Source organism: Chanos chanos, chromosome 13, assembly GCF_902362185.1.
Source record: "Chanos chanos chromosome 13, fChaCha1.1, whole genome shotgun sequence".
Lineage (NCBI taxonomy): Eukaryota > Metazoa > Chordata > Actinopteri > Gonorynchiformes > Chanidae > Chanos > Chanos chanos.
In genome coordinates this window covers 21721567-21749543 of record NC_044507.1, presented here as the reverse complement: position 1 = coordinate 21749543, position 27977 = coordinate 21721567, and the positions used below count along the sequence as shown (strand labels likewise).

The window sequence follows — 27977 nt, the reverse complement described above, 5'->3', positions numbered from 1 at the left end:
ACTCCATGTTCAAAGACCAGTAGGGGAGCCCATGATCCAGTGTATGCATTTCTACATAAGAAATGCCGTTAGCATTCTCCCATCAGTAAACACAAATTACCTGAAAAAGCCACAAGACTTGATTTGCTTGTTCATTTGTGGACTATTATTGTTATTCTTCAATCATTATTGTGGCACAGCGTGGAACAGCCATTAAATGAAAAAATTAGTTACTTTATATTGTTTATCGTGTAATATACTTGAGGAGACAAAACAGTTGGGCCTAGTCAGTATTATATGCAAAGATGTAATCACAAGACTTCATATGAATTGCTATATCCTCATGATTTATATCTGCATATATGTGTGTGTGTGTGTGTATATATATACATACATACATATATATACACATATATACATATATGTACACACACACATATATATACATACATACATATATACACACACACATATGCTGTATACATACCCCTAGTGTAAATACATGTAAACTTATTACCCAGTAAAAGTAATGCCTGTTGTTATTAGAATGGACATAGGTCATTCGCACTTTACTGTGCAAAACAAAACAAAAAACTTCGGCTGGACTCAGTAATAATTTAAAATCAGCATGACTACTGACGTCCCACAGCTTCACAGAGTCGCTTCACTCTCTGTGTTGTCTTTCAACTCTCTCTCTAAAACCAGCATGCTCAACCTAACACGCTGTTAAAGGCTCAACCGCGGCAGGTTTACCAGTTCAGTTCAGGACAGGGAGTCTGCTTTAAGGAAAACCCCAAAAACGTACAACTGAACTTGCATAAGGATAGTTGAACGGCTTTACCCAATACAGACATTATGTCAGGAGGTGTATTATATTTTTGGAAACAGTTCATTTTTGATAAACGTATGGGTCTCCAGGTCTGTTTTAGTTCAGTTTTAAGGTTATTAACTTTACATATGCTGATTATGCATCCCATGCCACACGCCTGTTCATTAGGATCATTCAATGGGCCCGTCCTTGCATAGGGTGTATGAGTCCGGGCTCCAGGCAAACCTACATCCAGAGGGTTCATACTACTATCTCAGCAGTATCAGTAATTTAGTACGATATTTAAGTCTCTGTTCTAATATTTTCTAAAACCATGACAAGGTGACACACAGACATATGAAAACACACCACATGAGACCAGTAAGTACTTTGCTGGAAAAAAAATTTATTGTCTTCAAAAACAGAGAAAAGTAATTTCCTCTCTATGTTGTAAGCTGGTAATTTAAATTAAAGATGCAGAGGTGACGTCAAATAAATCTTTAAGTAGAGGAAATCTATTCACAGTGCAAAAAAACAAAACACCCCAACCATTATGTGCCCTCACACCAGTATAACACTATCCAGTTGAGCGAAATAACAATATCAAACCAATATTGTCATAATTACAATGATATGATTCTCTCTCCACCCCCTCCCCCTCCCACCCCCCCAGACTTGAGACATAAATGAGGTACACCTGGGTGTCTATCTCCTCTGCATACCACAGTCACATTCGTTCAGTTCATCTCTAAAGTGCTTCCTCCACTGATTTTAATGCAAGAAACACAATGTTGGAGAAAAAGAAAAAAAAGACTAAGAAGAGAAATCAGGGGATGGAAAAACATTACTTTGCAATTATCATCTGAGAAAGAGAGAGAGAGAAAGAAAGGGAAAAAAAAAAAAAAAAAAAGAAGAGAAGAGAAAGACCAGCGGCACAACAGTCTGAAAGAGAACTAAAACTCTTGCAGCAATATTCACAATATTATTTTGACCCTCTGTGGATTACAATACAAAACACAAACTGAAGTCAATTAAATCAAAGGCTCAACATTAATTTAAAAAAAAGAAAAAAAGAAAAAAAAAGTGTAGTTTTCATCAATTTTTCATATGGATGCTTTAGGCTTTTGGTCTTCCTTCTCCTCCTTTTCCTTCTCGTCCTTTTCTTTATCCTTGCTTTTTTTGGACTTTTTCTTTTTATGCTTGTGTTTCTGTCCTTTCATCTCCGAATCAGACTCGTTGCTGGTATGCTTCTTATGCTTTTTGTGTTTCTTGTGTTTTTTATGCTTTTTCTTCTCCTTTTTCTCTTTCTTGTCTCTCTTTCTCTTCTTGCTGTCCTGGCTGCCCGTGGAGCTGGCGCTGCTGCTGCGGGCGTGGCTGCCCGAGGGGCTGCGGCTCTGGCTGCGGCTGGGGCTGCCGCTGCTGTCCCGGTCACGCCCTCTCGGCTCCGCTTTCTGCCCGCCGTCGGACGCGTCGCTGTCGCTCTCGCTGTAGTCCGGGACGAACGCCGCCTCGTCGGTCTCCCGGGCGAGGTCGGAAGACAGGCGCATGGAACGTACGGACGGGGGCTTGATTTTGGGGTGATCTCTATCCCCCCCGCGGGGGGTTCCCCTCTCACCGTCAGTCCTGGTATCTGGGGACGCTGCCCTGTGGGGAGTCCTGTGCCCACCAACCTCTCTAGCGTCTTTAGTGGTTCGCACATCTCGCATATCCGAGTGCCTAAGGCTCAGGCGTTCTCTACTCGACGACCTATCCCGTCTGTGCTCCTCTGCCGTTTTATTCGGTTCTGGAGCATTATGGGATGTTGGTTTCTTATCTCTGGAGGGGCTGTGATCAGGCCAGTGTGACTCCTGTGGCAGCGCTGACGTCCTCTTGGATGGGTCAGGGTGCATATCCTTGTCCCTGGCCTTTGAGGGCGGCGGAGGGGAGTCCCTCCTCCATACGGGATCTCTGGCTTTCTCATCTCTCTGTCTCAGATCCGAATGATCCCTGCCACCGCTTCTGTGCTCGGGCTTCCTATCAGAGGAAGTTGTGCTATGCTCTCTGTCGGATGGTTTTCTGGAACCCACATCGCTCCTTTCAGTGGGTCGGTCTCTGGACGACGACTGGGAGGAGGAAGAACTCCTCTCACTGCCGTGGTCACTGCTCCTCTCCTGTGTCCTATCTCTGTCTTGACTGGAGGGAGCGGGCCTCCTCCTGTCTGAGGAGTCTCGGTCCGCAGCGACCCGTTCACGCTCTTTGCCCCTCTCTCTTTCCCGATCTTTCTCCTTTTCTCTCTCCCTCTCTCGTTGCCTCTCAACGTCTCTCTCCAGGTCCCTGTCACCTTCCTTCTTCTCTTTGTCACTCGGTGCGGGATCCTTTCCGCCCTTGACGTCTGTGCCGGCGTCTTTAAGAGACGAGAGGGTTTTGTCCGCACGTGGAGACTCCTTGTCTTTTGATTTCACAGCAGCGTTCTCCGCCGTCGGAGGAGTGGCAGCAGCAGCGTGGTTGCGATTTCCAGAGGGAGGTAAAGCCTTGGAGTCGTCGTCCTCCGATTCGTAGTCCTCCTTCTCCCACTTGGAGCGAGGCACCTGGATCATGACAATTTCGTCCTCGGCAGGAGTGGAGCTGTCGTTGGTGTACTCCTCCAAGGTTTTCACCCTTATCTTCTTCGAGTCGACTTTTTGCCTTTTGATGGGACTTCCACCCGTGGAGCTGGTACTGTCAAACACACAGGTCAAGTCAACTCAAGACTCAAATAAACCGAAAACTGAAAAGCCACACCATAGCCCAAGTTAACTCAAAACTAAACTCAGCTCAACCCTTCCCATTTCACGGCATTCGGGTTATGTGGGTAAACCGGACTACTGACCCTAGGCGGGTTAAAATTAATCCACATCAACTCTCAAAACCAAACTGAAAAAGAGAGGTTAAATTATTCTATCCAAAATAGGGCCAACCTCCATTTCAAATGAGCAACTCACCTGGTATAATCAACCAACATAGAGTCCGATTCATCCTGTGCCGGTACCCTTCTCCGAGGCTTGCCTTTCGCCTTGTCAGGTCTGTTCTTCCCGGCGGCTTGAGCAGGGTCCTCAGCGGAGCCTGGTCTATCAGTACTGACGATTCTCTTGCCAATTTCTCGATTGATCTTGATCTTCCTCAGGGGCTCGGGCTTTATGTCCATAAGTGCTGGAATAGCAGGTTTTTCCCTCTCTGCAGGTTTCTCAATCTCTTGTTTCACCTTGGGCTTCAGCGATTCTTTGGGTGCCTCAGCCAAGTCTACTTTCGGGGTCTTTGCTGGAGGACTGTCCAGAGCTTTCACGGGCGCCTTCTCATCTTTACGTTTCCTTTTGTCTGACTTGGGCTCAGCAGCTTTGCTGGAACCTCTTTCCTCAGTTTTGATGGTCTTCTCAACCTCTTTCTTGGGCTTTAGGTCTTTGGCAGGGGCTTTGTCAGACTTCGTGGGCTCTTTCACAGGCTCCCTCTTGATCTTTGGCTCATCTTTGCTGGGCTTGAGCTCTTGAGCAGGTTTCACTTGCCGCTGCATCAACTTGCGGGGAAGCATGAGTTTCTCAGAGGAATGCATTTTACCCGGATCCGTCTTGTGCGTTGTGTCCTCTTTAACCCTCTTAATGGCTGGGTCTGCAGACGCAGTTTTATTTTCGTTATCCGACTCCCTGGACAACTTCTGGGTCTTCCCTAGGGGTTCCTTTTTCGGAACAGCACTCTCTGGCTTGCGTTTCACTTTCTCTATTTTGCTTTTGGTCTTCTCCTTCTTCTCCTTGTCTGAGGCGCTTTTGTAGGGAACAGCAGTGCTGTCCATGGGCTCATCCCTGACCGGTGTGGCATCATCGCGGCTACAGCTCATCAGCACAGAATCCCCTTTACGATCGTCCTTCCTGGTGTCGTCCATGGAGTCGGAATGACTGAAAACGTCACCATCTTCTCCCTTCCTCTTCTTTCTGTGTTTTTTATGCTTCAGGCACTTTGCGTCCATTCCGGCGCTCCCACTGGTCTCCCTGTCTTTGGTGGTTTTTGGAGGCTCTTTGCCGATCCCTCTGCCTGGCACGGAGTGGTTCACGTGCAGGTGGCCGTACTTCTCAGCGCACTTCTCCTGATATGTCATGGGCGTGTTGCGACCTCTTGGAGGAACCCCGTGACCTTGAGCAGGCGGAGGGTAGTCCTCTCGACGTCCCCTTGCGTAAGGGGAGTTGTCCCTGCCTCTGGGAGACGGGAAGCGTTCAGGGGTGTATGGATCTCGACCGAGCAGCGGTCCACGTCCACGGAGCTGGCCGCCCGGAGCGCTGTTGTAGCTCTTGCCGTATTTTTCATACCATTCTCTGTACTCTCTCTCCCACTCCCTGTACCGTTCTCTCTCATAGGGGTCGCTCTGGTCAAAGGTATGGCCGTAGTAGGTCTTGGCTTCGTAAACGGGAGGATCTCGATATCTGTTCATGTACTTGCGGTCTGTCTCTAGCTGGCCACTGTGAGGCATCTTCTTGGTGGGGTTCCTGTAATCCGGTGATCTGGACCGGGAGTGATAAGAGCTGCTGCCCATCCCTCCGTCCCGCCCCCTATGGGCCGGAGAGTGGGAACGGGATCGGCGGTAACCATGGGAACGTGACCTGGACCGGTAGCTGCTGCTTCGTCCTCTGCCTCTGCGACGGGAGTATGGAGACGGGGTGTAAGAGCGAGACCGGGAACGTGAACGCGAGAGAGAACGTGACCTGCTGCGAGAACGGCTCAGAGATCTCGAGTAGGAGCGGGAACGTGACCGGGAACGTGATTTGGAATAGTAAGAGGACGAGCCACTGTAGGACGAGCCTCCTCTGTATGGAGATCTCGATCTGCAAAAAGAAAAGAGAGTGATCAGAACCGCTCCGAACCTGACTGCATCAGACAACCATGCTTAGTTCTAAACAATTCACAATATTAACCTTGAGTAGGACCTCCTTCTCTCCTTCTGCATCTTCCTGTACTCCAGTAACTCTTTGGCGAAGTCATTGGCGAATTCCTCGAGTTTAGACTTCTCCCTGGTAACGAATCGACAGTGCGAACTATTTATCAAAAACAGGAAGGAGATAAAACTTGACAGTTAAATACAGCAAAACATATCCACATACAGTACAGTTAGACAGCACTCATTCATAATGTTAAGATCTTAAAAACAATATTAAAACAAGAGGAAATACAAAATGCCCACTCACTCTTCCTTCAGCCTGCGTTGCTGCCTGTAGAACTCCTCTTTTGAGAGGAAAGGAGCTGGTGCCAAAGGGGGAATAGAGTTAGCCAAGGGGGGCTGAGTACCAGGTGGCACCCACGGAGGAGCAACATTCGTAGGGGCAGGAGGATAGCCCGGAGGGGGCACGGTGTAAGCAGGGGCAGGTTGCTGCCCTGGGGGGTACTGCATCGGGTACTGTGGTGGAACCACGCCGGGTGGCTGGGGAATCGGGTGCGGTGGGGGGGCAAAAACAGTAGGAGGAACATACACCGGAGGGGCCACCGGTGGAGGAGGCTGCACAGGTGGGGCCTGTGACCTTGGAGGCCGTTCAGTGTGGGTCTTGCCTCTACCAGAGGGCCTGGGGACAAAAAAAAAGGTCTGATGAGTCTATCTTTATGGTTAACAGACTGAGAACTTGTGGTAAAAAGTGCACACAATACTTACGGATCCCATGTGGGCCTTCCTGCTGTTGGCCTTGGGGCAGCGGATCTTGGTTGTCCTGTTAGATCAAAGAGACAGATTAAAATAAGCCCGAGGGATCTGAAAAACATTACAAAATTCCCTAACAGACAAACAATTAACAACGCTAACAGGTCCAAAAAAAAGCCCTATCTGGAAAAAATTCTAAGTTACAACTACTTGTTACAACTATAGTATCAATGCAGCATTTCTAGGTGGTCACGTTTCCCACCAGTGACTCTGAGGGAGCTCTTACCTGGTCTGTGAACTGGGTGTGAGAGGGATGGCGGCGGTCCAATCACTGGAACGTGGTATCCCTACAAAAAAAAAAAAGAATTAATGAGCTAAATAAATGAACTCTGCACTGCCTCCTGTTCAATGCAAACCGGTATGGAGTGACTTACTTTTGGAATAGGTGTTGGTAGAGGTAGTTCTGATGAAACGACAACAGACGGCGCTGGCACAACATTCTCTGGTTGTCTAAAGGATTATAGAAAAAAAAGAGTCAAACGACTGCTTCTCATTTACGGTGCAATGACACCTAAAACCACACTGCACAACATATGAGATCACGTCAACTCCTCAGACTCTACCTGACAGATTGAGAGAGAGGAGAGTGTGATTTAGCAATGGATGGATCCTCCTGACTGCCAGCATGCGGGGGGGAGGACACAGACGGGCTGTAGCCGGATCCGGCGGGTACACTGCTGCTGCTGGGCACAGAGGAACTGCTGGCAGAGGGAGGCGTGTTGGAGGGCTGCTGAGTGACAGCTGGAGGTAAGGTTGTGGCAGGTGCATTCTGCGGTGGCGTGTTGGCAGCTGGAGGACGCTGAGCGTTGGCCCTCAGCGGGTCCTGCTGATGAGAGGTGTGGGGTTTGAGAGACTGGACAGGTCGCTGTATGCGGGGCTGGGTCGGAATGACGGGTTGTGCCGCCGCTTTCCGCAGTCGCTTCATGTACCCCGTCTCGTTCTTAAAATTATTTACAGCCTGGAAAACAAGGAAGAAAGTCGGTGAAAAAAAAAACGTCGCTTGTGACAAATACAAATGCTCAAGCAATATTAGACAAATAAAAGGGGGAAACGACAGAACATTAAGCAGCAAAAACCTTACCTGGCGCAAAAATTTGTTGGCTATCAAAGCGTCGGGTGAAACTTCTGACTGGTTACATGTGGGACAGACGTGGTCCTCTGACTCCAATAGGGCCGTTCGGATACCTTCACGGGGAAAAAAAGAGAAAAAGGATCTTATCAGGCCCATCTCTGGGTTTGTCACTTGAGTGGGATTACAGGCCTGGGAAACACACTCACAGTCGTCGCAATAACTGTTTCCACAGCAGGGAATGACCACAGCATCAGTCATCAGGTCTTTACAGATCAGGCATAACAACTCATCGGGCACAGGGTCCTCTTCTTCTGAGGATGACGACTTCTCCTGAGGAAGGAACGGAGGCTTCTCCTTTTTGCCAATCTTGTAGGCTTCCCTGTATCGTAAACAGTCCAAAAAAAAGAAAGTAAACGCTGTCAAAGGTATGACAACTCTCACAACATCGCACTAACACAGGTTTGAACGCAAGACAAAAATGAGTGACACCTATCGCTCTGTGATTAATGATGATAACGACACAAATAACTTTTGCTGCTTTGGTGAGGGTGGTCCTATGCGGGCAACTGTGATTTGTCAAGATTGTTCTTGCTTGTCTGTGATTTGTGATACGGGTAAAGACCTTTTTCCTTGAAGAGTCTCTGAAGGGTTAAGTTTAGCATTCAAGCACTGCGCTGTGAGAAACTACATGCCAGAGAGGCGAGGCGAGGCGAGGTTGTGCTTACGCGTCTATGGTGGGAATGGCGAATGTTCCGGTGTTGGTCAGCATGGCTCCCTTTATACTGGGGTCATCCACCTCCACCATGAAGCTGCGGGGTATCCCTGTGCTCTTCTTTATCCGCTGGGGCGCCTCAAAACTTTTGTCCTGCTAGCACATCAGAGCGATTAAAGGTCACATTTCCTTTACGTTCTGAACAGGAATTAATTACAACACAGTCAACTGATAACTGTGTAATTGACGACGGAGATAAAACTGAGCTACAGAGATAGAGAGAAAGACACAGACACAATGAAAATGAAAGCCCATTTACCCCATTCGTTGGACAGTTTCTGATGTAGTGGCCAGTTTTCCCACAGCGAAAGCACGTATAGTTTGGCGGAGGAGGTCCAAGTTTCTTTGTGTAACTGCTCAAACAAAACTCACATTAATTTCAGCAAAGGGGGCAACAAAAGGTCACGCTACTCTCTATGGGCGTCAGAAAGCGTTACTTACTGGATTGGATCATAGTCGTGATTTGACTGAGACATCATAGCTTTAATTTTGTCTTCCTCTGATGCATTCGCTTCAGCGAGATTGGCTGTCTGTTTAACAAGCAATAAGGTTTTCATACACAAATTAGGTCAACATCTACAGTTTCGATCAGAGCTCCCAGACCACAGAGGTCTCGTCCTGTAAAGAGAAGTGGGTTGCCTACATCGCCGTAAATTCTCCTCGCCAAAAAATTTGGAGAGCAGATGGACAGGGAGTACCTTAAGCCTTTGACTGAACAATTAGCCTGTAGTTGTCTGTTAGGCCCTGTTCATACTGGTGGATTACATTTACGGAATTTCAGCATCAAAACCACTTCCTGCCACCCACATTTCTCTGCATATTCCAATACGAAACAAAACCCAAATCAAATGCTAAATTCCCTCTGCAACTGATCAAAGAGGACACAGCAGGACACACACCACACAGAAGAAAAGGGGAAGAAAAGAAGGCGGAGAGACAAACAAAACAAAAACAAAAAAAACAAACAAAAAATACTAACAGATGAATGAGCAGAGGCATGATCAGAGTGTTACATACATGTTTCACTTGAACAGTAAATCAGAGATACGTTAGATTTGATGATGGTTCTGTGAAGTTATATATTTTGTCCACTCAGTATTGCCCAGGGTCTAAGAGATGCCGCGTTTCTGGTTTTATTTCAAGGTTCCAGACTTTCACACATAAAACAGCGAACTGTTAAAACTGTTTATTTACCAAAACCAATTACAAAAAAAAAAAAAAGAAAAAGAGTTTGGGTTACAAAAATACTCTTTAAATAAAAACGCCATAATGGAGATTTTCCCGAAACAGTGATTGCATGTCTTGTAAAACAGGCAGAGCCTACAATACCACAGAACTTTGAGACAAGGCATAAACGGATGACTTTCATGTAAACCATTTTACAGGTAACAAAACTACACAGATTAACACTGTATTGCAAAATGATAATATAAATGAAGGTAGAGCAAAAATCTTGTCATGGCATATGCCTTCACTGTAGTCCATGGTGGAAATGAAAGCTTTGATAACACGGTAGCATTGAATGTGGAATGAAGGAATAGCTCCAGCTTCACCATTCATGCAGTAAACACTGCTGCAGGCAAGCAAAGTCCATAAGGAGGATTTAAATCAAGGCGGGAAAGAAGAAAAAAAAAAAAAGAGAGAGACAAAACAAGAAGCACAAACAAGGCGCCGTTCGTTGTGGGGGGGGAAAAAATGTCCACGGTCACTTATCAAAGTGGTTTGTCTTCATCGAAGAAAAAACTTAGATGAGCAAACAGAGTGGATGGATGGATATTGCGCGAGCTTCTTTCTCCAAAGGCGGAAAAAAAAAAAAAAAAAATCTTGAAGCGGTAAAATACATGACTGAGAAAGGCTTTTTAGGGTACTCCCCTCCACACCGACAAAGACACTGACCCCCCCTCTTTACAGGATCACACATACACACAGCTCACACACAATCAGTACATGTAAACTCAACTGATGACACGCATCAGCAACAGTCAGTACACCAAGGGTATACTCGACAGATAATTGTCTCTGTCCAGCCATCTATTAATACATAAAGCACATTGAGGACTGTTGCTGATTCGTCTGGTTTATCAAATGTTTGTCATTTGTTCAGCACTACGACAATGATCATCAACACTCTTTGAAATGTTAGTGATTTATGAACAGTATAGTACACAACAACTGACTGTTTAGACACAACATGGCTATAAACAAACCATAACCATCAGTACCCAATGTGTGTTCACAAAAGGATTCATATCTTTGCACAAATTTTTGACATTCATTTCTATGCGCACGACATTTAGCAACTGATATTTAACACTGGATATATCCAACCAAGAAACTTAAACACATAATGTGACAAACACCTGATAACTAACATTGAACAGCAGTGTGGTAAATGTGTGTGATAAGGTTGGTTGGACATATCCAGATAAAAGTACAATGACAGATTGTAAGGCAAAACACAATAATAATAATGCACAGAGGGGATGTATACCTTGGAGAGCTGGGCCAGTGAAATGGAGGCAGCAGAATCATCAATCTGTTTGTGAAAAATTAGACAGAACAAGGTTTACTCTTTTTAACAGTGCATACCGCTCCTCCTCCTCCCGCTGACAGTCAGGGGACCCATTAGGACACTCAGTTACATTCACTTACATTCAAAAACCTAAAGGGGAACAACGTGGCATAAGTCTTGTCTTAAAATAATATATATTTCTCCTAACTATTGTAAAAAAAAAAAAAAAAAAAGAAAAAAAAAGAAAAAAAAAAAGACAGAATTAAGGTCAGGCGGTCTTTACGATCTCTCTCTGCTGGGAGCACTGGAAGTAACACAATCGGAAGTAAGCTCTTATGCAGGAACACTAAGGCATATACCAAGTTTCCTGGGTTTCCTAACTCATAACCCCCGCACATGGCACGGCAGCACAGAGTGCCCAGTGAGCACCATCCTCGTCAGAGAGAGCACATTCAGACAAATGACTCTCTCAGAAGTGAAGACACGAGGGCTTGCACAAGGTGTCACACATTTTAACACAGGCATTTTATTGATTAAGAGTGCGTTAATCGACATACAGTGTACTGCATATTGACCGTTATTAAAAGTCAACCCAACCCCACACCATCAAATAAATAGAAACACAAAAAACAACCCCATCTTTAAAAATGAATACTAATGTCACTATGACGAATCATCACCAAAATATAATAAATAATAATAATACAATTAAAGTATTCAAGAGCAATAGATCATGCTCCTCAACACAAACACAGAGGTTCGAGAGAACCTGTTCTAAACAGTTAGTTTTGACGTTTGTGCTTTACCAGCATAGAGACAGTAACGGGCTCAATTGCCAACACAACTTCAATTCAGTTTAAACCAAGTCTGAAAATAATTACATGATTAAAACATGATGAGAGCACACTTCATTCTTTCACTACTTTGGTTCCAAAGGTAATGGATTTCTTTTACACACTAGTAGTCCAAAATTAGCTGTGCCCATAATGGTTCAATGGTTGTCTAGTATTTATTCATTTATTCTCATCCATATTCAATTTCACAAAGTATCTTAAAGCAGAAACATATCCAAGCACAAATTATTCCCCAAAATGTGACGATTTCATAGGAGACTATCATTGTACAGGATGTGTCATGCTATGTTCCCATGTTATTGTGAAGGCGTGTGGCTTTACACGCTTCTTTAGGTAATAAAACATATTAAACATTACAGTGAGACAGGACACTGGGGAATTTGATAAAAAACCAAAAAATAAAAAAAATGTAAAAAAAGAGAGGCCTCTTCGGTCAGTCCACATTGTCAGTCACAAACAAAAGTCATTAATTATATTAGCAATTACAAACTCACCATTCAGTAATTTGGCTCAGTGCGCTTTCGTTATGAAATACTGACGACAGAGTACATTTGGTCACTAAACTGCTTGGTCAAAGGAACACACTTTCTGCTCTGATATATACTGATACTAAAATTGTCTTTGCTGTGAGAAACAAATGTGAGTTATGATAATGAACATGGTGGAGTTTTACAAAAAGAGTAGCTAATTATAATGAGTGAGCCAATATGAATGACTTCCTTAAACTGTCGTTCAAAAGTCAACATCCTGGTCCATAGAAATTAGAAACTTAATTTTCAACGGACAACTAATTCTAGATAAAAAAACAATTATACAGAATGCATTCAGTAATGTGATACTAAAGGAAATTTCAGAGTAAACTAGAATTTTTTTTAAAGGCAAATTTGACACATAGAAACGACAGTACTGAAACAGCTGATTTAACTCATGGATAATGACCAGTGCTTACCGCTTTCAAAAACGGCCGTTTTCCCAAATGTGATAATACAGACTGATCTAACCTGCTACTTTAGTAAAGTCAAATAAAATACTACAATTTAATTGATGGAACTAAAAATAAATACCACCCAAACTCCCTTTTTAACTAAGTCAAATGCATCTCCATGGCATCATATGTAATACAAACAATGATGTACATGAACGCAAGCGCGTGCACACACGCACACTCTTTCCTTCTTTCTGTCTCACACACACACACACACAAATACACACACACAAATACACACACTTAATCCAGTTAATTACTTTTGCCTTATTAAACCGTTGCAGATTCTGTACACATGGACAGTCAGACACTGAAACTGTGTGAGAGTGAAATTAAAAACATTACCACTTTTTTATTTAAAAACAAAAAAGAGACATCATTTACACATATGGTACTTTGAGGACAAAACATGCTGGACATGTAGTTATGTTCAGCATTCAATCAATCACATATCATTCTGTACAACAGAATACTTAGACCTGACTTTTCAATGTGAAACATAGTGCAATAGTATATTTAGACCCGAGTTTTCAATATGAAAAACAGTGCAATAATATATTTAAACCTGACTTTTCAATGTGAAACACAGTGCAATGTCATGCACAACACCACTTCACACATTTCAGATCATGTGCAAAAATGGAAATTAAATAAAACTATCAAAACAAAATTACATCCACTACTACTCAATGACCAACCCAGTAACACTATGTCAAAGGCAGTTGTTTGATGGGTAAGAAAATATTGTCTGAAATAATTCAAGAGTATGAGAAATCTCAAGTGTAAGACAGTGTTTCGTAAGTGAGAAATGAAATGAGCGTTTTTTACATACTGCTTTAGTAGATCCACTTGTAGGTTCAGAGCGATCACTGCAAATCAGAGGTAAAAATGGAGATAAGTTAACTTCGGTACATAAACACTCTGCACTGCCTGTCAATTACGCAGGTTATAGACTTGTCATATTGCCCCCACGTCTCAGTTACGTGTTTCTGTCATTAGGAAGGAAACCTTAAATGCACATCCTGATACGTATGTACATGCATGCTCTAAATGTTCATTGGTTTACAAAACATTTAAGAATGGACCAGGTTATTAGCAACCAATAGCAGTAAATATGACGGAATTTAACCGTGGGAGATGTTTTAAAGCCCTTACTCATTAAATTATGTGTTGTATCAATTCTTATTTCTGTGGAGCGCTGTGCTCTCAGCTTTAAGTGGCACGAGATCTCCTCCTTGTGACTTCGTGAGGATTTAAAGGAAACAGTATTCTGAAACACGGAGTGAGGAAGGAGTGATACTGCAAAGACCGAACTGTACAGGAAATGACACTTACATGACAAACGTTTTGCCAGCTGACTTTACCCCACCAATTGGAATTCGTCTTATGATTACCGATGAATTTTTCGGAATGAGGGCTCCATCATCCGTGTATTCTGAAAGACCAGCAAATCACAATAGTTACCATCTTTCTCCCTCTCCACGTGAACACAACACCGTTCAATTAGGGGCCCAACGTGAGTGTACAAAATGGAATCCTTTCAGACGACATGCTAACATTTTCTAATGTAGAGTGCCTACCGAATAACTACTAATAAAGGACAGTATGTACTTCACAACACACGATTTTCATTTTGTTAATAAAGTTCGAATGGTCCATAGTACACATCTAATTTAATAAATGCTATTACAACTTTTCTTCGGGTATTAGCAAATTAGGATTGCATCCAACGGCCTTTCTAGTCAAGCTAACATACAAAGATAATAAAAACTTAATGGAAATACGCACATGCCCATTCAAGGGAAGTATCTCTCAAGCTATGATTTTCTGACCGACATTTCAGAGAGTATAGGACTACAACACAGACATCTGTTGACAAGCCAATCGAGCTGGTCAGCAACGGCTAAACTAGGCCACAGCCTTTTGCAATACTTAAAATACATATGTAAAACAGAATGCTCATTGTAAGCGCCCTTTGTATTACCTTAAAATGAAACTAAATTTAATGACAATGACCAATTTCATCACTTACCCTCTTTTGTTTGTGCGTTTGTGATCTGTAAATCGCAGTCCGAGGCCTTCAACTTCTCACGACCCATGATTTGTCGCTTCAAGTCACTCAACGTGATATGAAGGCCATCAAAAGTGACCGTATCATAGTTGAGTTTAGAGGAAAATTTATAATGCACACAAGACATTTTAACTAAAACAATTCCTCTGGATATAACAAAAATAACACAATCAATTACACATACAATTCGCTGTGTTGGTGAAAACCTTTCCCTTTGTGAAACCAACAAAGCAAGTGGCTACCAATATTCAGCCGGGAACTCCCTTAAGTTCCATGTTAAACCTGATTTTACTCAATGGTAGCCGTTAGCTAACTACAGCACCTAGCTAACCACACAAGTACGCAGTCTCCTGCTCGGTAGTCCACAAGCAAAGAACTACGACTCTGAACAAACAGTGGCTGTCAGTTCTGTTTCAGTACGTCACAGTCAATACTACTGCAAAAGATTGTTTTCCACGTGATAATGCAGAAGTGTGATTAAATGTCCAGACAATCTCTTCGCCGAGATTGCTCGTTCTGGCAATGTCCAAGGGCCGTATGGCTTAGCTCGTCCTCTGGTTCCAGGCCAAGTAAAGAAATAGAGTCCATCCAATTCGATGTATACACTTCACACAGTATCGTCAAAGTCCAGTCCACGATTCCACCGATAAACTATGTGTCAGATGACATCGAAATAAAAACGAAAAACACTTGAAGTTGCTAGTTAGCTGACAACAGCCTAGCTAGCAACTGGCTGCGCGATGCCATGATGCAGGAAAAGCACGGCCTAAAATGGCTTCCAAAAACAAAACATAAGCCTAGCTCATGAAATCCAACTCAAACAAATGAAATAGTCGACGACAAGTACACAGTATCTCAATAAAGAAGGATTCCGTAATCAAATCTTGAGTAAATAGTATCCTGTGTTCCTGATCATACAACAGAATACCTGTAGCTCCGTCTATTTAACAACGATCAGCAGTTACTGCATTATCCACTAAATTTCTATGGGGTTTCCAACAACAAACGCAGGGGCTTAGCTCCACGGGGTACGTCACGTCGTATCATAGGTCTACGGTGTTAAGCAAACCAGGAACAAAACGTTGCGCAACGCCGCGCTTGCGCAGTTTACTCGTCGTTGTTGCGAGAGCACCTAAAACTCTATTGTCCCTATTAATATCTTTGCATATACCGATGACTTTGTGGTCGTCGGTAAAATAATAGCGAGCTTCATAAAATTTCAAATCTCGATAACCACGAGAATTTCCATATTGTATACTATATGATACAATAACTCTCTCTCAGCATGTGATCGCTACACAAAGCTGCGAGCTCTCTTTCTCTCTCTCTCTCTCTCTCTCTCTCCAGGTATTGTGTTTCGAGAGAAAATAAAGCGGCGCTCTGAAAAGGTTTAAACTAAAAGATGTTTCAGTTCAACACCAGCAGGTGCCAGCCTTTCTCAAGAGATGTATGTTTTTATTGAATCCATCTATAGAGAGAAAATCAAATTTACCAGACTGCTCAGAACTACAGCATACAACGTTGGGTATGCGATTGGCCTTGTTTCGTCAATCTTCGACCCACACTTTGAGCATAATTTTCATGATGAAATCTCTTGCATCTATGTTGTCAATGCTCAAAATACAGGTGCAACAGGCACTTGTCCAAAATCATCTCAACTCTTTGTCAAGAGTTCAAAAAGGTCAAATTCTTATTGCAAAACAAATTGCTTAACAGTTAAACATTTTTTGTCTTTTAAGCAGGAACTGAATGAACGTTACAAGTCACGGTACCAGAATTGTAATGTTCATTCTCAGAGGGACACTAACAATAGGAAGAAGCTACCTGTACACACTCTATGCATTCACAACTTTTGCTTTGTACATTCAGTGGCTTACAATAATTTTCAGTGAATAAACAATCAAAAAACAGATCAAAACCAAAAACATTCGTTTATTGTTTTTCAATGCAGTGTGTCATGTAAATTCAGAAGGATGCAATTTGTACTGATCAGACTAACTTGTCTGATCTTGAGGACTATGTGTTTTCTGCATAGGTATATGATACTTCCAAGGATATGTGCAGTTTACAATATGATGGTACGGTTCACGTGTCAGTGTTTTTAGAGAACACAGGAGATAGTTTCGAGAGCTGTGTGTATCAAGTTTGAAAACAATTGGAAAAACAACTGGGGAAAAAAATCCTACATAATAAGATCTTTTTTACTGCTCACCAAAGTTCAGTGTGGACTTTCATTCTCGTTCTGCTAGAACATCCCATCAACTCTATTTCAGCACTACAATGCAACACATATTTGCTAAGGTACAGTAATCCCCTATTGTTAGAGTGTTTCATGCGGTTTTCTCTCTAGCTAAAATATTCAAACACAGCTATCTCTATTAAGTTCGTTCACTGCAAGTCACTGTTTTTCTTAACAAAGCGAAGTTTCATTCATCTGGTGAATATTTTTTTGTGATCAATGCGTTATCATCTGAAACAATGAAGCATGTAATTTTCATTGGCATCTGAGAAAATAAGAATTATAAGAATGGAGAATGAGAAAATAATCAGTTTTATTTGAGTTCTGAGCGTATCTTTCATATTCAACAGTTCATTTTGAACACTGCCAACCATTTTTTTTTCACTCTGCCTTATCTACGGTTGTTGGCCCATCTCTTGTAAGTTTGTAGAATATGCTCAAGTTGATTTCGACCAAGGAACGACAAGGCAATCATTTGAAAATATGTATCCAATTTTACATACGCACTTACATATTTGCTATTAAGAACTGTTAAACGTAGTGTGAAACTGTCCAATATGGCCATAAAGGAATAATGTAGTATTTGACTGTCTCTGTGCCTGTGCCTCTGCCTTATGTTTTTATATTCGAAAAATGAATGACACTTCACAATCACTTTATTAGGATTCGTCTGTGCGCTGTAAACCCAGGCCTCACATGTGGATGTCACCTGGTGGAAATCAAGAAGACTAAGAAAGAGTTCCACATGAAGATTTTTCTCAAGATCTTCATATTTCTTTTACTTTAAGTCAAAGACTTTGTAGTCTGGTAGGTTCATGAATATATACATTAACAGAGGCATTTTTGTACTGCAGTGGCTTTGTGGCATGTTGATGAATCAGATAGGTGCCACAGAAAGGGTTATACAGAGCCTGACTGTACGGTTCTCTCCCTCCCCTCTCTGTACGGCTGCTCTGAGTAGGGATTTGCCCTGTCTTTTAGCAGCTCAGGCCTCTTTTGTATTTGGAAGGCAAAAGAAAGATATAAAGGATGAAAGAGAATGGATTTTTTCCCCCTCATGTGTCCTTATCATGATCTGATATATTACAAATGTGTGTGACTGGCTCATCAAAGAGCATTTGGAGAGGAAATCTGGCAGAACTCTTGGTTTGTGTGTGTGTGTGTGTGTGTGTGTGTGTTGTATTGAGGGTGTGTGCATCTATGCATATGTTGTATTTGTGTGTGTGTGTGTGCTTGTCCTACTCCATCAAGTGATCTGAATTAAGGCAATTCTTGAGCACTTCCACTGCAGGTAGAGGAACGCTGTAATTACAGCTGAGCACCTTTTGCAGTGTAGACCTCACAAACACATGTGTACTGAGAGATTATTAGGGGCCCCGCTGTGAGCTATACCTCATTAAAGTTCTCTTTGCCGCAATCTCAAACAGGGCTGGAGAGGTTAATGCTACTCTGTTACTCTATTACTGCTGCTGAAGGACTGTTCAAAGTGGAATGTCAAGTCATTCCTCCCCCCTCTCTTTCTTTGTCTCTCTCTCTCTTTCCTTCTCTACCTGCTGGGTCCTTTATGTGTTGAACAACATCTGTATCCAGTGGTTACCTGATTTAATCTGGTACTCTTACATGAATTTAATCCAATGTTTGAAGAAGGTCTCTCATTTAGATTCTCATCTCTTAAGATATATTTTATGTGGAGACCAGAAAATCTAATCTTTCCAGAGAGTCTCCAAGGTCTGTTTTCCAGACACACCTCATGTTATCAGACAGAACATGTGAAATATGAAAATTAATCATATTATTAATTAATTCAACTTCAACCCCTGTGACATCTGGGATCATTATAACCATCTGGCTACCTCAGAGTTTGTTGATAACTTTGGCATTTTTTGATCAAATACTTGAATTTTTTGTTTCTTAGATTTTTCACCAAAAAAAAAAAATTCCCCCAATCTTGTTTGTTCCATTTTCTCTCTCTCTCCTCTCTCTCTCTCTGTCACACACACTCTCTCTTTCTACCTGCTGAGTCCTTTATGTGTTGAACAACCTCTGTGTCTAGTGGTCACAAGGTTTTAGTCTGACACACAGTAATGAGTGTCATATGATGTGTAGGGAGGGTTGAAGTGAATAGAGTAGAGGGACGGTTTTCCATGGATGGCTCCTCTCAGACATGAAAGCCAGCTGGTGACCCCTGAGGTCATCCTCCTGCCTATTCAGTGCACTGATACATTACAGAACTGACCCATCTGGGCTCTCTCATACTATTCTTCCCTGCAAAGTATCCTACAGGCTGCCCACCGGTATAACACAGGCCATCACACCCTTCGGCTCTTTTCTTGAACTCTTGCCATTCTGTCGCAGTATCTTGCCAGAATCCGCAGTATCCTTCTCTAACAGAGCCAGGGAGACACAGACTTCCTTACTTAACAACCACACAGAGAATGTACCCAATGCCCACTTTCTTCGCTGGCACAACGAATTCCACCTCCATCAACACCCACCCTTTTCTCCTTCAGCACTGTCTGTTTTACATTCCAAGGCCTTTCTTTGTGCTCGTCACAGCTAGCAAAGCTCTGTAAATATTGCTCACTTTACAACGAGTGAAGGTCAGACATAAAAGCTAATAGGCTTATGAATACACAAATATATCGCCTTTGTGTTAGGCTTAACATCCAGCACTTCAATGTGGGGTTTGAAAAAAAGAACTTTAAAAAAAATGAGTTTTCTTCTAACAGTAAAAATGCTAGAATAAAACAACAGGAATATCGTTAAATGTTAAACAACAGGAGACGTGGACTACACGAATGGTCAGTGAGCAAATCGGCAAACCATCATTGCTATTCATGCGGTACCTTAATGAATGCCCAGGGGGATATTCTAAACATGTCCTGTGACACTGGGTTACCTTATTGAGCCCTCTCTTCCTGCCTCAGTAATTTCAGCTGCTTAGAACAAAAAAAGCAAGGGCTGGCATGGAAGAGCATCAACATAATGCCAAATAAATCACGTGATAACGCCCAAGCAAACACTTATGATCTTTCAGCTCCACTATTTCTGCCAGCATAATATTTCCTTTTGCCTTATTCTAGCTTTGAAAAAGGAACGGCGGAGCTTGACAGCACAAGGGGTGTTTTACCCCAAAGCTGCCTTCAGGGGTCTCTGCAAATTCCACCTCTGAGACACAGTGGTCCCAGGAGGACCCAGACCAGTGCCGGCTGATGCCGGGGGAACCAGACCAGTGCCAGCTGATGAATTCTTGCAGGTGTGAGCACGCATAGACACAGGACAAAAAAGAAACATATTACATAACACATTGGCACTTGATGACTGTAATTATGCTTGAGCACTTTATTTATCTCTGTTTTTTTCTCCTCTTCGTCTCATATTTCATATTCACTAATCAGTAGATATTGCTCAGAGAAGATAGCCAAAAGCAGCTGTCAGAGAGAGAGGGAGAGAGAGAGAGAGGGAGAGAGAGAGAGGGAGAGAGAGAGACAGTGACAGAGAGGGAGAGACAGAGAGACAGACAGAGAGAGAGAGGGAGAGGAGTGCAGGTGTTTCCAGAGATAAATCCAAAAAAGAACCACCCCGCCGTGTGTCAGGCCGGGCCCAAATTCAGTAGTCATGGGAGGTAATTAAAATCGGTGCTATCATTGCATATTTGGAGAGGTGCTCTTTGGGGAGGAAGGATGCTCTAACACTCCAGCAGTGAGGAGAAAAAGGAGCAAAATCACAGTCTTTTGTGTGTGGGGAGGCAGTCTCCCACTAAGCAGCAGATCGAGCTGTGATCCACAACACTCAGGCACAGCACCCGTGATGATGAGCAAAAGAAATGCAAACACACACACACACACACAAACATGTGCACACACACATAACACATACACACACACACACACACACACACACACGGACACATACATACACACTCATATGTGTATATCCAAACACACACACACACACACTCGCAATCCTTTTTTTCTTTCCACAATACGCACACTCCCAATCATGGCTCCATTCAGTGTCTGCATGGTTTAATATCTGATGGATGTGTATGAAGCTCTGTGGATGTGCCACACTGAGGAGAGAGGAGGAGATGGGAGAGGGAGAACGGAGGAGAGAGAGGAGGAGACGGGAGAAGGAGAACGGGCTCTTTTACGGGTCGCTGACTGTGCCTCCCTCACCCACTTGGCACAGAGAACTGGCAGCTGAGGCCCAGCCAAGCCCCTTCGGTGAACACCTGGGTAAAACCCCCCGCGGCCTTCTTCTGTGTCCCAGAAACGCCCCTCTCCCCTCCTCAGGGAGTCTTCATCATATCACTGCTTTTTTCAAGTCTCTCATTTATCTTTTTATGAATTCAAATACTCTGTGTGTGGAGATTTCAACAGAAAATCTGTCCAGTGAATCTGCAAAGTCTTTTTTTGCTAGACAGATCTCATGTTATCAGATACAACATGTGAAAAATGTAAATGAATCATATTTAATTCATTCATTCATTTCATTTCAACCCCTGTGACATCTGAGATGATTATAATTTATAATCCTCTGGCTACCTCAGAATTTTTCAGTACCGCACGCATTATAAAAATTAATTAATTAAAAGATTTGCTTATTTAGCCAAATACTGGGTATAATTTTTTTATTATTAAAACAAAATAAAGAAATATTTTTTGTTTTTAAACAACCTAAAACACACGCAAAGTTACATTTATTTACTTTGCTGTAACTGTCAGTGACTATGCAGATCATGAATTTGCATTTTTAAAATGTGAAAAGGACAAAAACTAACGTGCTAAGTCTGGGCAGCAAAAACTAACGTGCTAAGTCTGGTCAGTTCCTTTTTTCTTTTTACAGTACATGATTCAAAATAATTGTTAGCTCACATGGTAAAATGACATCATCAGTGACCATCAGTTCGTACTATAGCTTTAACTTAATTATTTCTACCGTATATCCTTAAGTATATTTACCTAGCTAGCTAAGCGAGCTAACGTGGGCCAGGTAATGCGCATTCACGCACGTTGTCACAACTCTGTCTCCTATCAGTTCTACCTGTAAACAATCGACCTCGCCCGTCTATTACCTACGGGTCTATTGGACCTTTTTACAATTTCATGTTAATTCTTGAAGACGTATCCATGAAAAAATGGCCCCGGGTTTCCCGTATCACTTTGCGAGGACTTGCGTTATCGTGAGTTCCAAACCACTTCTAACGTTCTGTGATTTAGCGATTCTTGCGTTCTGATCAGTGCCTGTTTCTCGACGAGCGATTGGCCCCGTGTTTTGACCGGCCATTGCCTCTTATTTGGATTATGTTAGTCTTATCTCCAGTACCATGCTTGTTAGTGTTTGACCTATTTTAGAAAGATTTGGCTGAATTAAAGTTTGTTGCTCAGCCCATAGATTACGGTCTCTTTGGCCATTTGCAACACACGTACGCAAATGATAAATAAGTAAATAAACTACCCATGGGATATTCTATATCATATCTATGGTCATACGCTTAAAAATCCACATGAAAGTTATTGATTTGGATAAGCTGTCTTTTGTCATCAGTAGTTTTTGTATTTTAATTGCATACTATTTAAAATGTCTTTGATTTATTTCAATATTTTAGAGCAAAATATCACATTGGAAATTATGTAAGCTTACTTATGGCACTGAAGTACATTCAAAACCTGATACTGTAAGATTTCAGTTCAAGTCATATGTTCACTGAGAACTCTGGCTCCCTACTTTTGTCATTCTTTGTGTGAGAACCGGCATTTTAAGTAAAATACCTATTTTTGGTGCTTTCTCTACCCCGAGCAATAGCTGATGGAAGCAACTGCAGAGTTTCCTGAATTCAGGCACAGATCAAATGCAGCTGTTTATGGAGGTCTCTAAGATGAAACTCAGTGGAAGTCACGCAGCGTGTTGGTAGGTTCACGATGCATTGCTGTTTGGTATTTATGGTGTGCAGTGTTGTAGAGTCAACTGTCATTTTGATCAGTTCCCTTCCACAGGTGCTACTGGCAGCTTTTGCATGTTGGCCCATCAATTTTGTCTTCACTCAGCTGCTTACCTGCCCTGTTCTTCTGGTACAAATTTTCTTTTCATGCTGAACTGGGAACAGCTCTTCTTACCAATATTTTTACATGAACCATCATGTGAGAGAAAAAAAATCGAACCTGACGTCAAATCAACATAAAAACATACATTTAGACAAGTCCTCTTGCTGCACTAGTTTACTGTTCTCCTGCGTGGCCGGCTGATGTTCACGAGCCACAGCGCGTGCGAGTCCCTATGAGAGAGGGTTGAAGGAGCGTCCGAGGACATTTTTTTGTGTTCCAGACGTAACTAGTTTAATTGTTTGTGTACGCTAATGTGTAAGTTTGTAAATAATTACTTAAGTGATAATCGAGGGGAAGGTTTGTAAGTTGTTTAGTGTTGTAAACAGCTTGAAGAATCCACATATTGAGTTGAGTGTTTTCACAAGTGTATTAAGCTACTTGATTAGCAAGTTGGTTTCGGTTTACTGATGAGGTCAACGATCTTTCAGTTACCTTTAGAGATGCACATATGCTTATAACTCGAATTTAATCGTTTCTGATATTGAAATGAAAACCGTTAACCAGACCTGGTAAAGATTCGCTAACACCGCTGGATTGGAAAAAACAACTCCAACAACACCAACAACAACAACTCCAAACAACACCATATCCATCTCATTCGAGAACAGACGCTTATGATTGTAAAAGGAAGAGCAAAGACAAGAAGGAGCACTGAACATTAATAGGTTGGGGAGTGTGGGGTATGATGTCACACTTTTCACTCTTTCTTACACTGACTAGGCCCAATATATTACATTACATTACATTAGCTGACGCTTTATCCAAAGCGACTTACAAATGGAAAAAACAATTTAACCTCCAGGACCTGAGAGTTGGCGCTAAGTGCGAGCAAGAAGTAATAAGTGAGAATTTCCTTCAAGATAGAGGCAGGGGAGTAGGAGTGCACCTTAGGTGTGAGTATGGCGTGTTAGCGGGTAAGAGGTGTTAGTTGTAAGGATAGAGGGTACTCTCAGGTTTAAGTTGCATCAACAAGGGGTTTGTTGCGATTTTATCAGGTATTTCTGTGAACAACCTTCTTTTGCGTTCTTTTACCTCTTCTTAATGCTATTTCAGTGGCGTAGCTTGTATTTTTCTCAGCAGCGACATCTATCGTTTAGGAGATGACTGTAGCCAGTCAAGCGCACCCCAAGCGTGAGTGTAAACGGTTATGCCGCTGTTTTGACGTCGCAGCTCGCGCACAGTGCGACCCTTGCATCGAGTATAATAGCGCCTTGAGGGCGGCGAGAGCGTTAACGTGAAGTCATTCATTTTCTCTGTGAGCCAGTGTCTTTAAGCGGCGAAGAGCGGCATGGCGAGGAGCGTTGTGGCAAGGCGGGTTTGGGCGTCAAAATACAGTTGAAGTTCAGTTAACTTAACGGTAATAAGCTATGATGCGGTTCGGCGGCAACCAGTCGGAATTTAGAAGTGCTCCCCAGAGAATTCTAGAGAATACAATCATCTAAACTTTTCTTCCCACCAAACATGTAATTATAGTTCCCAGCACAACGGAGGAGTTTGATCATCAAATGTTGAAATTTGACTTAGCATTGTCAGCATGTTAGCACTAGCATCACTACAAAAGTTACACCACACAAATGGCTTTTAATTAGTTTATTTTGTTACCAAACATGTCATTATAATTGTTGATTTCTTTCCTTGAGAGATCAGTTTCTCAGCTTCACATTTAAACGATTTCATGAGTTAACTTATACTCTTGTGGTCAGTCTAGTTGACGTGTTTGTTTGCCTTTCAGCCCCTTTAAAAAGTTTGTAAGACCAAGCATTTGGAACAAACTTGTATCCACCTATTTCATCAACGTCAGAGTGTCCGCAGTGTTCGATAGCGTTGTTGGCAGGGCGACCAAAGCAAGTCCTGCTGCTCTTGCTGCTCTCAGTGTGAACGTACAGTAAGCCTATATTAGAGAGTTTAGGTAGGTGGGTGCGGACGCAGAAGTCAGTCTGTGAGCAAGCGTTAGTGACTTGAATTTGATTCGGGTGGCCATGGGTAGCCAGTGGAGGTCAATGAGTAGCGATGTGACATCACAATGGTATAGATGTCATACCAAATGAAAGAGAGAAGCCTTGGGTACATATTTTGTATTCATTACATCTTCATATCTTATTTCAGTACAGAGTTGTAGACAGTTAAATACAGTGTGCACACTTGTGACAACTTGCCCCATCAGCAGGTAAGCTGTCACTCTATGTCGGATAAGTTGTCACACTGGATTACCAATAAAAACACAACTACTTAATTGTAAATATTGATTTTTTTAAATTTTAAATTCAAAACCAAATTCAAAGTCATCAAAGAACTCAAAACAACAAACAGTCATCCATAGATAACAACAAACAACATCGTATCTGACTAATCAGACTCATCTTCAGAGTCACAGTTCTGGCGCATATAAATTGCCTGGCCTGAGGTGAAAGCATCGTGGGCCCATCCGTTGCACCTGTTTGAGAACGACTCCACACAGACGAGCCAGAAGCACTCCTCTTCATCTGATGGGGACTCGTCTCGGATTTTTTGTTTTTTAGCTGCCTTCTTTTTCTTTACAGGTCCAGTTTTTTTTTTTTTATTCCCTTTCTTCTGAAACAAGTTTTTGTGAAATTGGGCCTTATTCTTTTCCATTTCTAGTGCTTGCTTCACTGGTGTGTCAGTCAGAATTGCTGTTTTGTGCCATTTTTTTTTTTTTCGTTTGCAAATTGTATTTTGGGGGCCAACTTTTGGATAGGGCCAGATGTCCTCTGGAGTTGGTAAATTTCTGTCAGCACTGACATTGCTGGGAAGGGGTGAGCTGAAACTAGCATAGGAACTGGGCAGGTCTGCATCTGAGCTTGTGGCAGTAAGGGTTGGGCTGGTGCCTGGCATGGCTTGATTGGAGCTGGGGTTTGGCATGGCTGCATTGGTGCTGAGGCCTGGCATGGCTGGGCTGGTGCTGAGGTCTGGCACGGCTGGATTTTGAATGGGGCCATCCATAACATAGGATGGTGCAAACTCAGTTCCCAAAAATACATCCCTGTTGTAAGGTTGTATTCCAGCCACCCTAAAGCCAGCCTCAATGTTCAAGGAGGTCGCAGCCAGAGGATAGGCAACTGCCACAATTCCAGGAATGTCATAAATTGACATTGTTTTCCCAGGATTGTACCTCATCCAGGCATCACATGCGGTGTTGATGTGCCTCTTCAGTGGCCCATAGACAGACCTGTCCAAGGGTTGAAGGTGATCAGGGCAATGGGGAGGGAATGACGGCATAATTATACCATTTTCTATGGCATAATTGAGGCTATCGATGGGCCGATGAGACTGGTGGTTGTCCAGAAGGAGCAAACAGGGCTTCTCCTTTGAGCACTTCATATGCTCCACAAAATGTATCATGAAGTCAGCAAAGTGCACATCTGTCATCCACCCAGAGGGATTTGCCCCTCCTTTGCTGCCAGGTGGTCCATTGATCAGGAAGTGCTCTTTAAAGTGGACACGGGGGAATATAAAATATGGTTGTATACTATTCCCTGTGGCTGAGATAGCACAGGCCAGTGTGATGAGGTTTCCCCTTTCAGCGGAGGTCAGTGACCCTGTCTGTTTGAATGCGCATCTGGCCATGCCTTTGTCAGGTTTATGTACAGTGGTCACCCTAGTTTCATCAACATTCCATATGTCTCCTGGTCCAAACTGAAGTCACTGTAGCACTTCTGCTCTATTGTCCAAGAAAGCATTAACATTTTCCCTGTTAAAGCCACTTGCCTTGGCAAGGCTAGTTGCCTCTGGCTTTCTCAGAGACAGCATTGGGTGCCACTTTAAGAAGGCTGTGAACCACTCTGAGCTGGCATTTTCTTTATCTGCCCATATTGGAACGAACTTCAGCTGGTGAGCCACAGGACACTGGTAGGCAAGTCTTCTGACCTCACAAAATAAATATCAGCTGCCCTGGCAATATACTGAACAAGCTGCATCTCTAAATCAGGTGAAAAAACCTGCCTTGGCTTTCTATAGCCAACTACTGTTGTTGGGATGGCTGTGTGACTCTCTACTTCTTCTGTGGAGAACTTTTGACAATACAGAGTCAGAGTATGGTAATTTATGCCAAAATCCCTCGCTGTACCCCTGATTGATTTCTTTTGTAAGTTCACCTGCCTCACTGCCTTTAATATTATATCAGGTGGTGTTCTGCCCTGTTCTGTCATTCTTTCATAAGTTCTAACCTCATTCCTTTCTCTCTTTCTTCCTTCCAAAGTTTCTCTCTCTGGGGATTAGTTTATCTGTTCTATTATTCTATTCCTTCCATCCTTCCTTCAACTCCTTCTTTCCTTCCTTCCTTCAGAATATCACAATATCACAGTGTTTTTTCAGCATGTTATATGTGCCTATTTATACTGGGGCAAGTTGTCACGTCTGACAACTTGCCCCAAAGTCATTGACACAGCTTGCCCCAAACTTACATGTGTGCTAATGTTGACTAAATCTCAAGGTTAGCTCAACATAGGACTGCAGCTAAAGTATCAAAAGACACTTAATGTCTCCTCTACTCAGCACAAAAATATAATAGTAAACATTCGTACCTAACGCAGTTTTAAATCTAAAGTGTCTTTTTTTTTTTTTACTTTTGAGGGTGAAAAATAAGAAAATTGTGCTCACCAGTGTTGTAGTCAACACCACCTAAACTGAGACCAAGTCATGACCAAGACCAAGACAGGACGAGACTGAGTTAAGACCAGGACCAGACCAGTGCTAGTCCCGCACTGCGTGATGCACCTACGATAAAATGTGGAACAGTCAAACCACAAGCACTTCTCAAATTGATCTGAAAGATCCAAATTCCCATTAAAAAAACCCACACGCAAACAAACACTAAGAGCTGAAATCAACTTAACCATCTTTATTCAACCCTCCTTTTCCATGTTTTATCA

General features: G+C 42.6%; 1 protein-coding gene across 2 annotated transcripts; it reads right to left on the bottom strand.

Annotated features, from left to right (window-relative positions):
- Nucleotides 1-1756: 1756 nt before the first annotated feature.
- Nucleotides 1757-15702, bottom strand: rbbp6 (retinoblastoma binding protein 6). 2 transcript variants are annotated; one of them, XM_030789869.1, is made up of 17 exons: nt 14704-15702; nt 14007-14106; nt 13504-13540; nt 10812-10856; nt 8762-8850; nt 8580-8673; nt 8274-8413; nt 7755-7927; nt 7558-7661; nt 7040-7434; nt 6851-6926; nt 6703-6763; nt 6432-6486; nt 5974-6345; nt 5704-5823; nt 3748-5613; nt 1757-3484 (listed from the first exon to the last, which is right to left on the bottom strand). In XM_030789869.1, exons 1-17 carry the CDS (start codon nt 14867-14869, stop codon nt 1891-1893), a joined length of 5487 nt encoding a protein of 1828 aa, XP_030645729.1. In that variant the 5' UTR covers nt 14870-15702; the 3' UTR covers nt 1757-1890. The 2 variants fall into 2 exon arrangements, with proteins under 2 accessions (XP_030645729.1, XP_030645730.1); XM_030789870.1 differs by having other exon boundaries at nt 5704-5799.
- Nucleotides 15703-27977: the final 12275 nt, after the last annotated feature.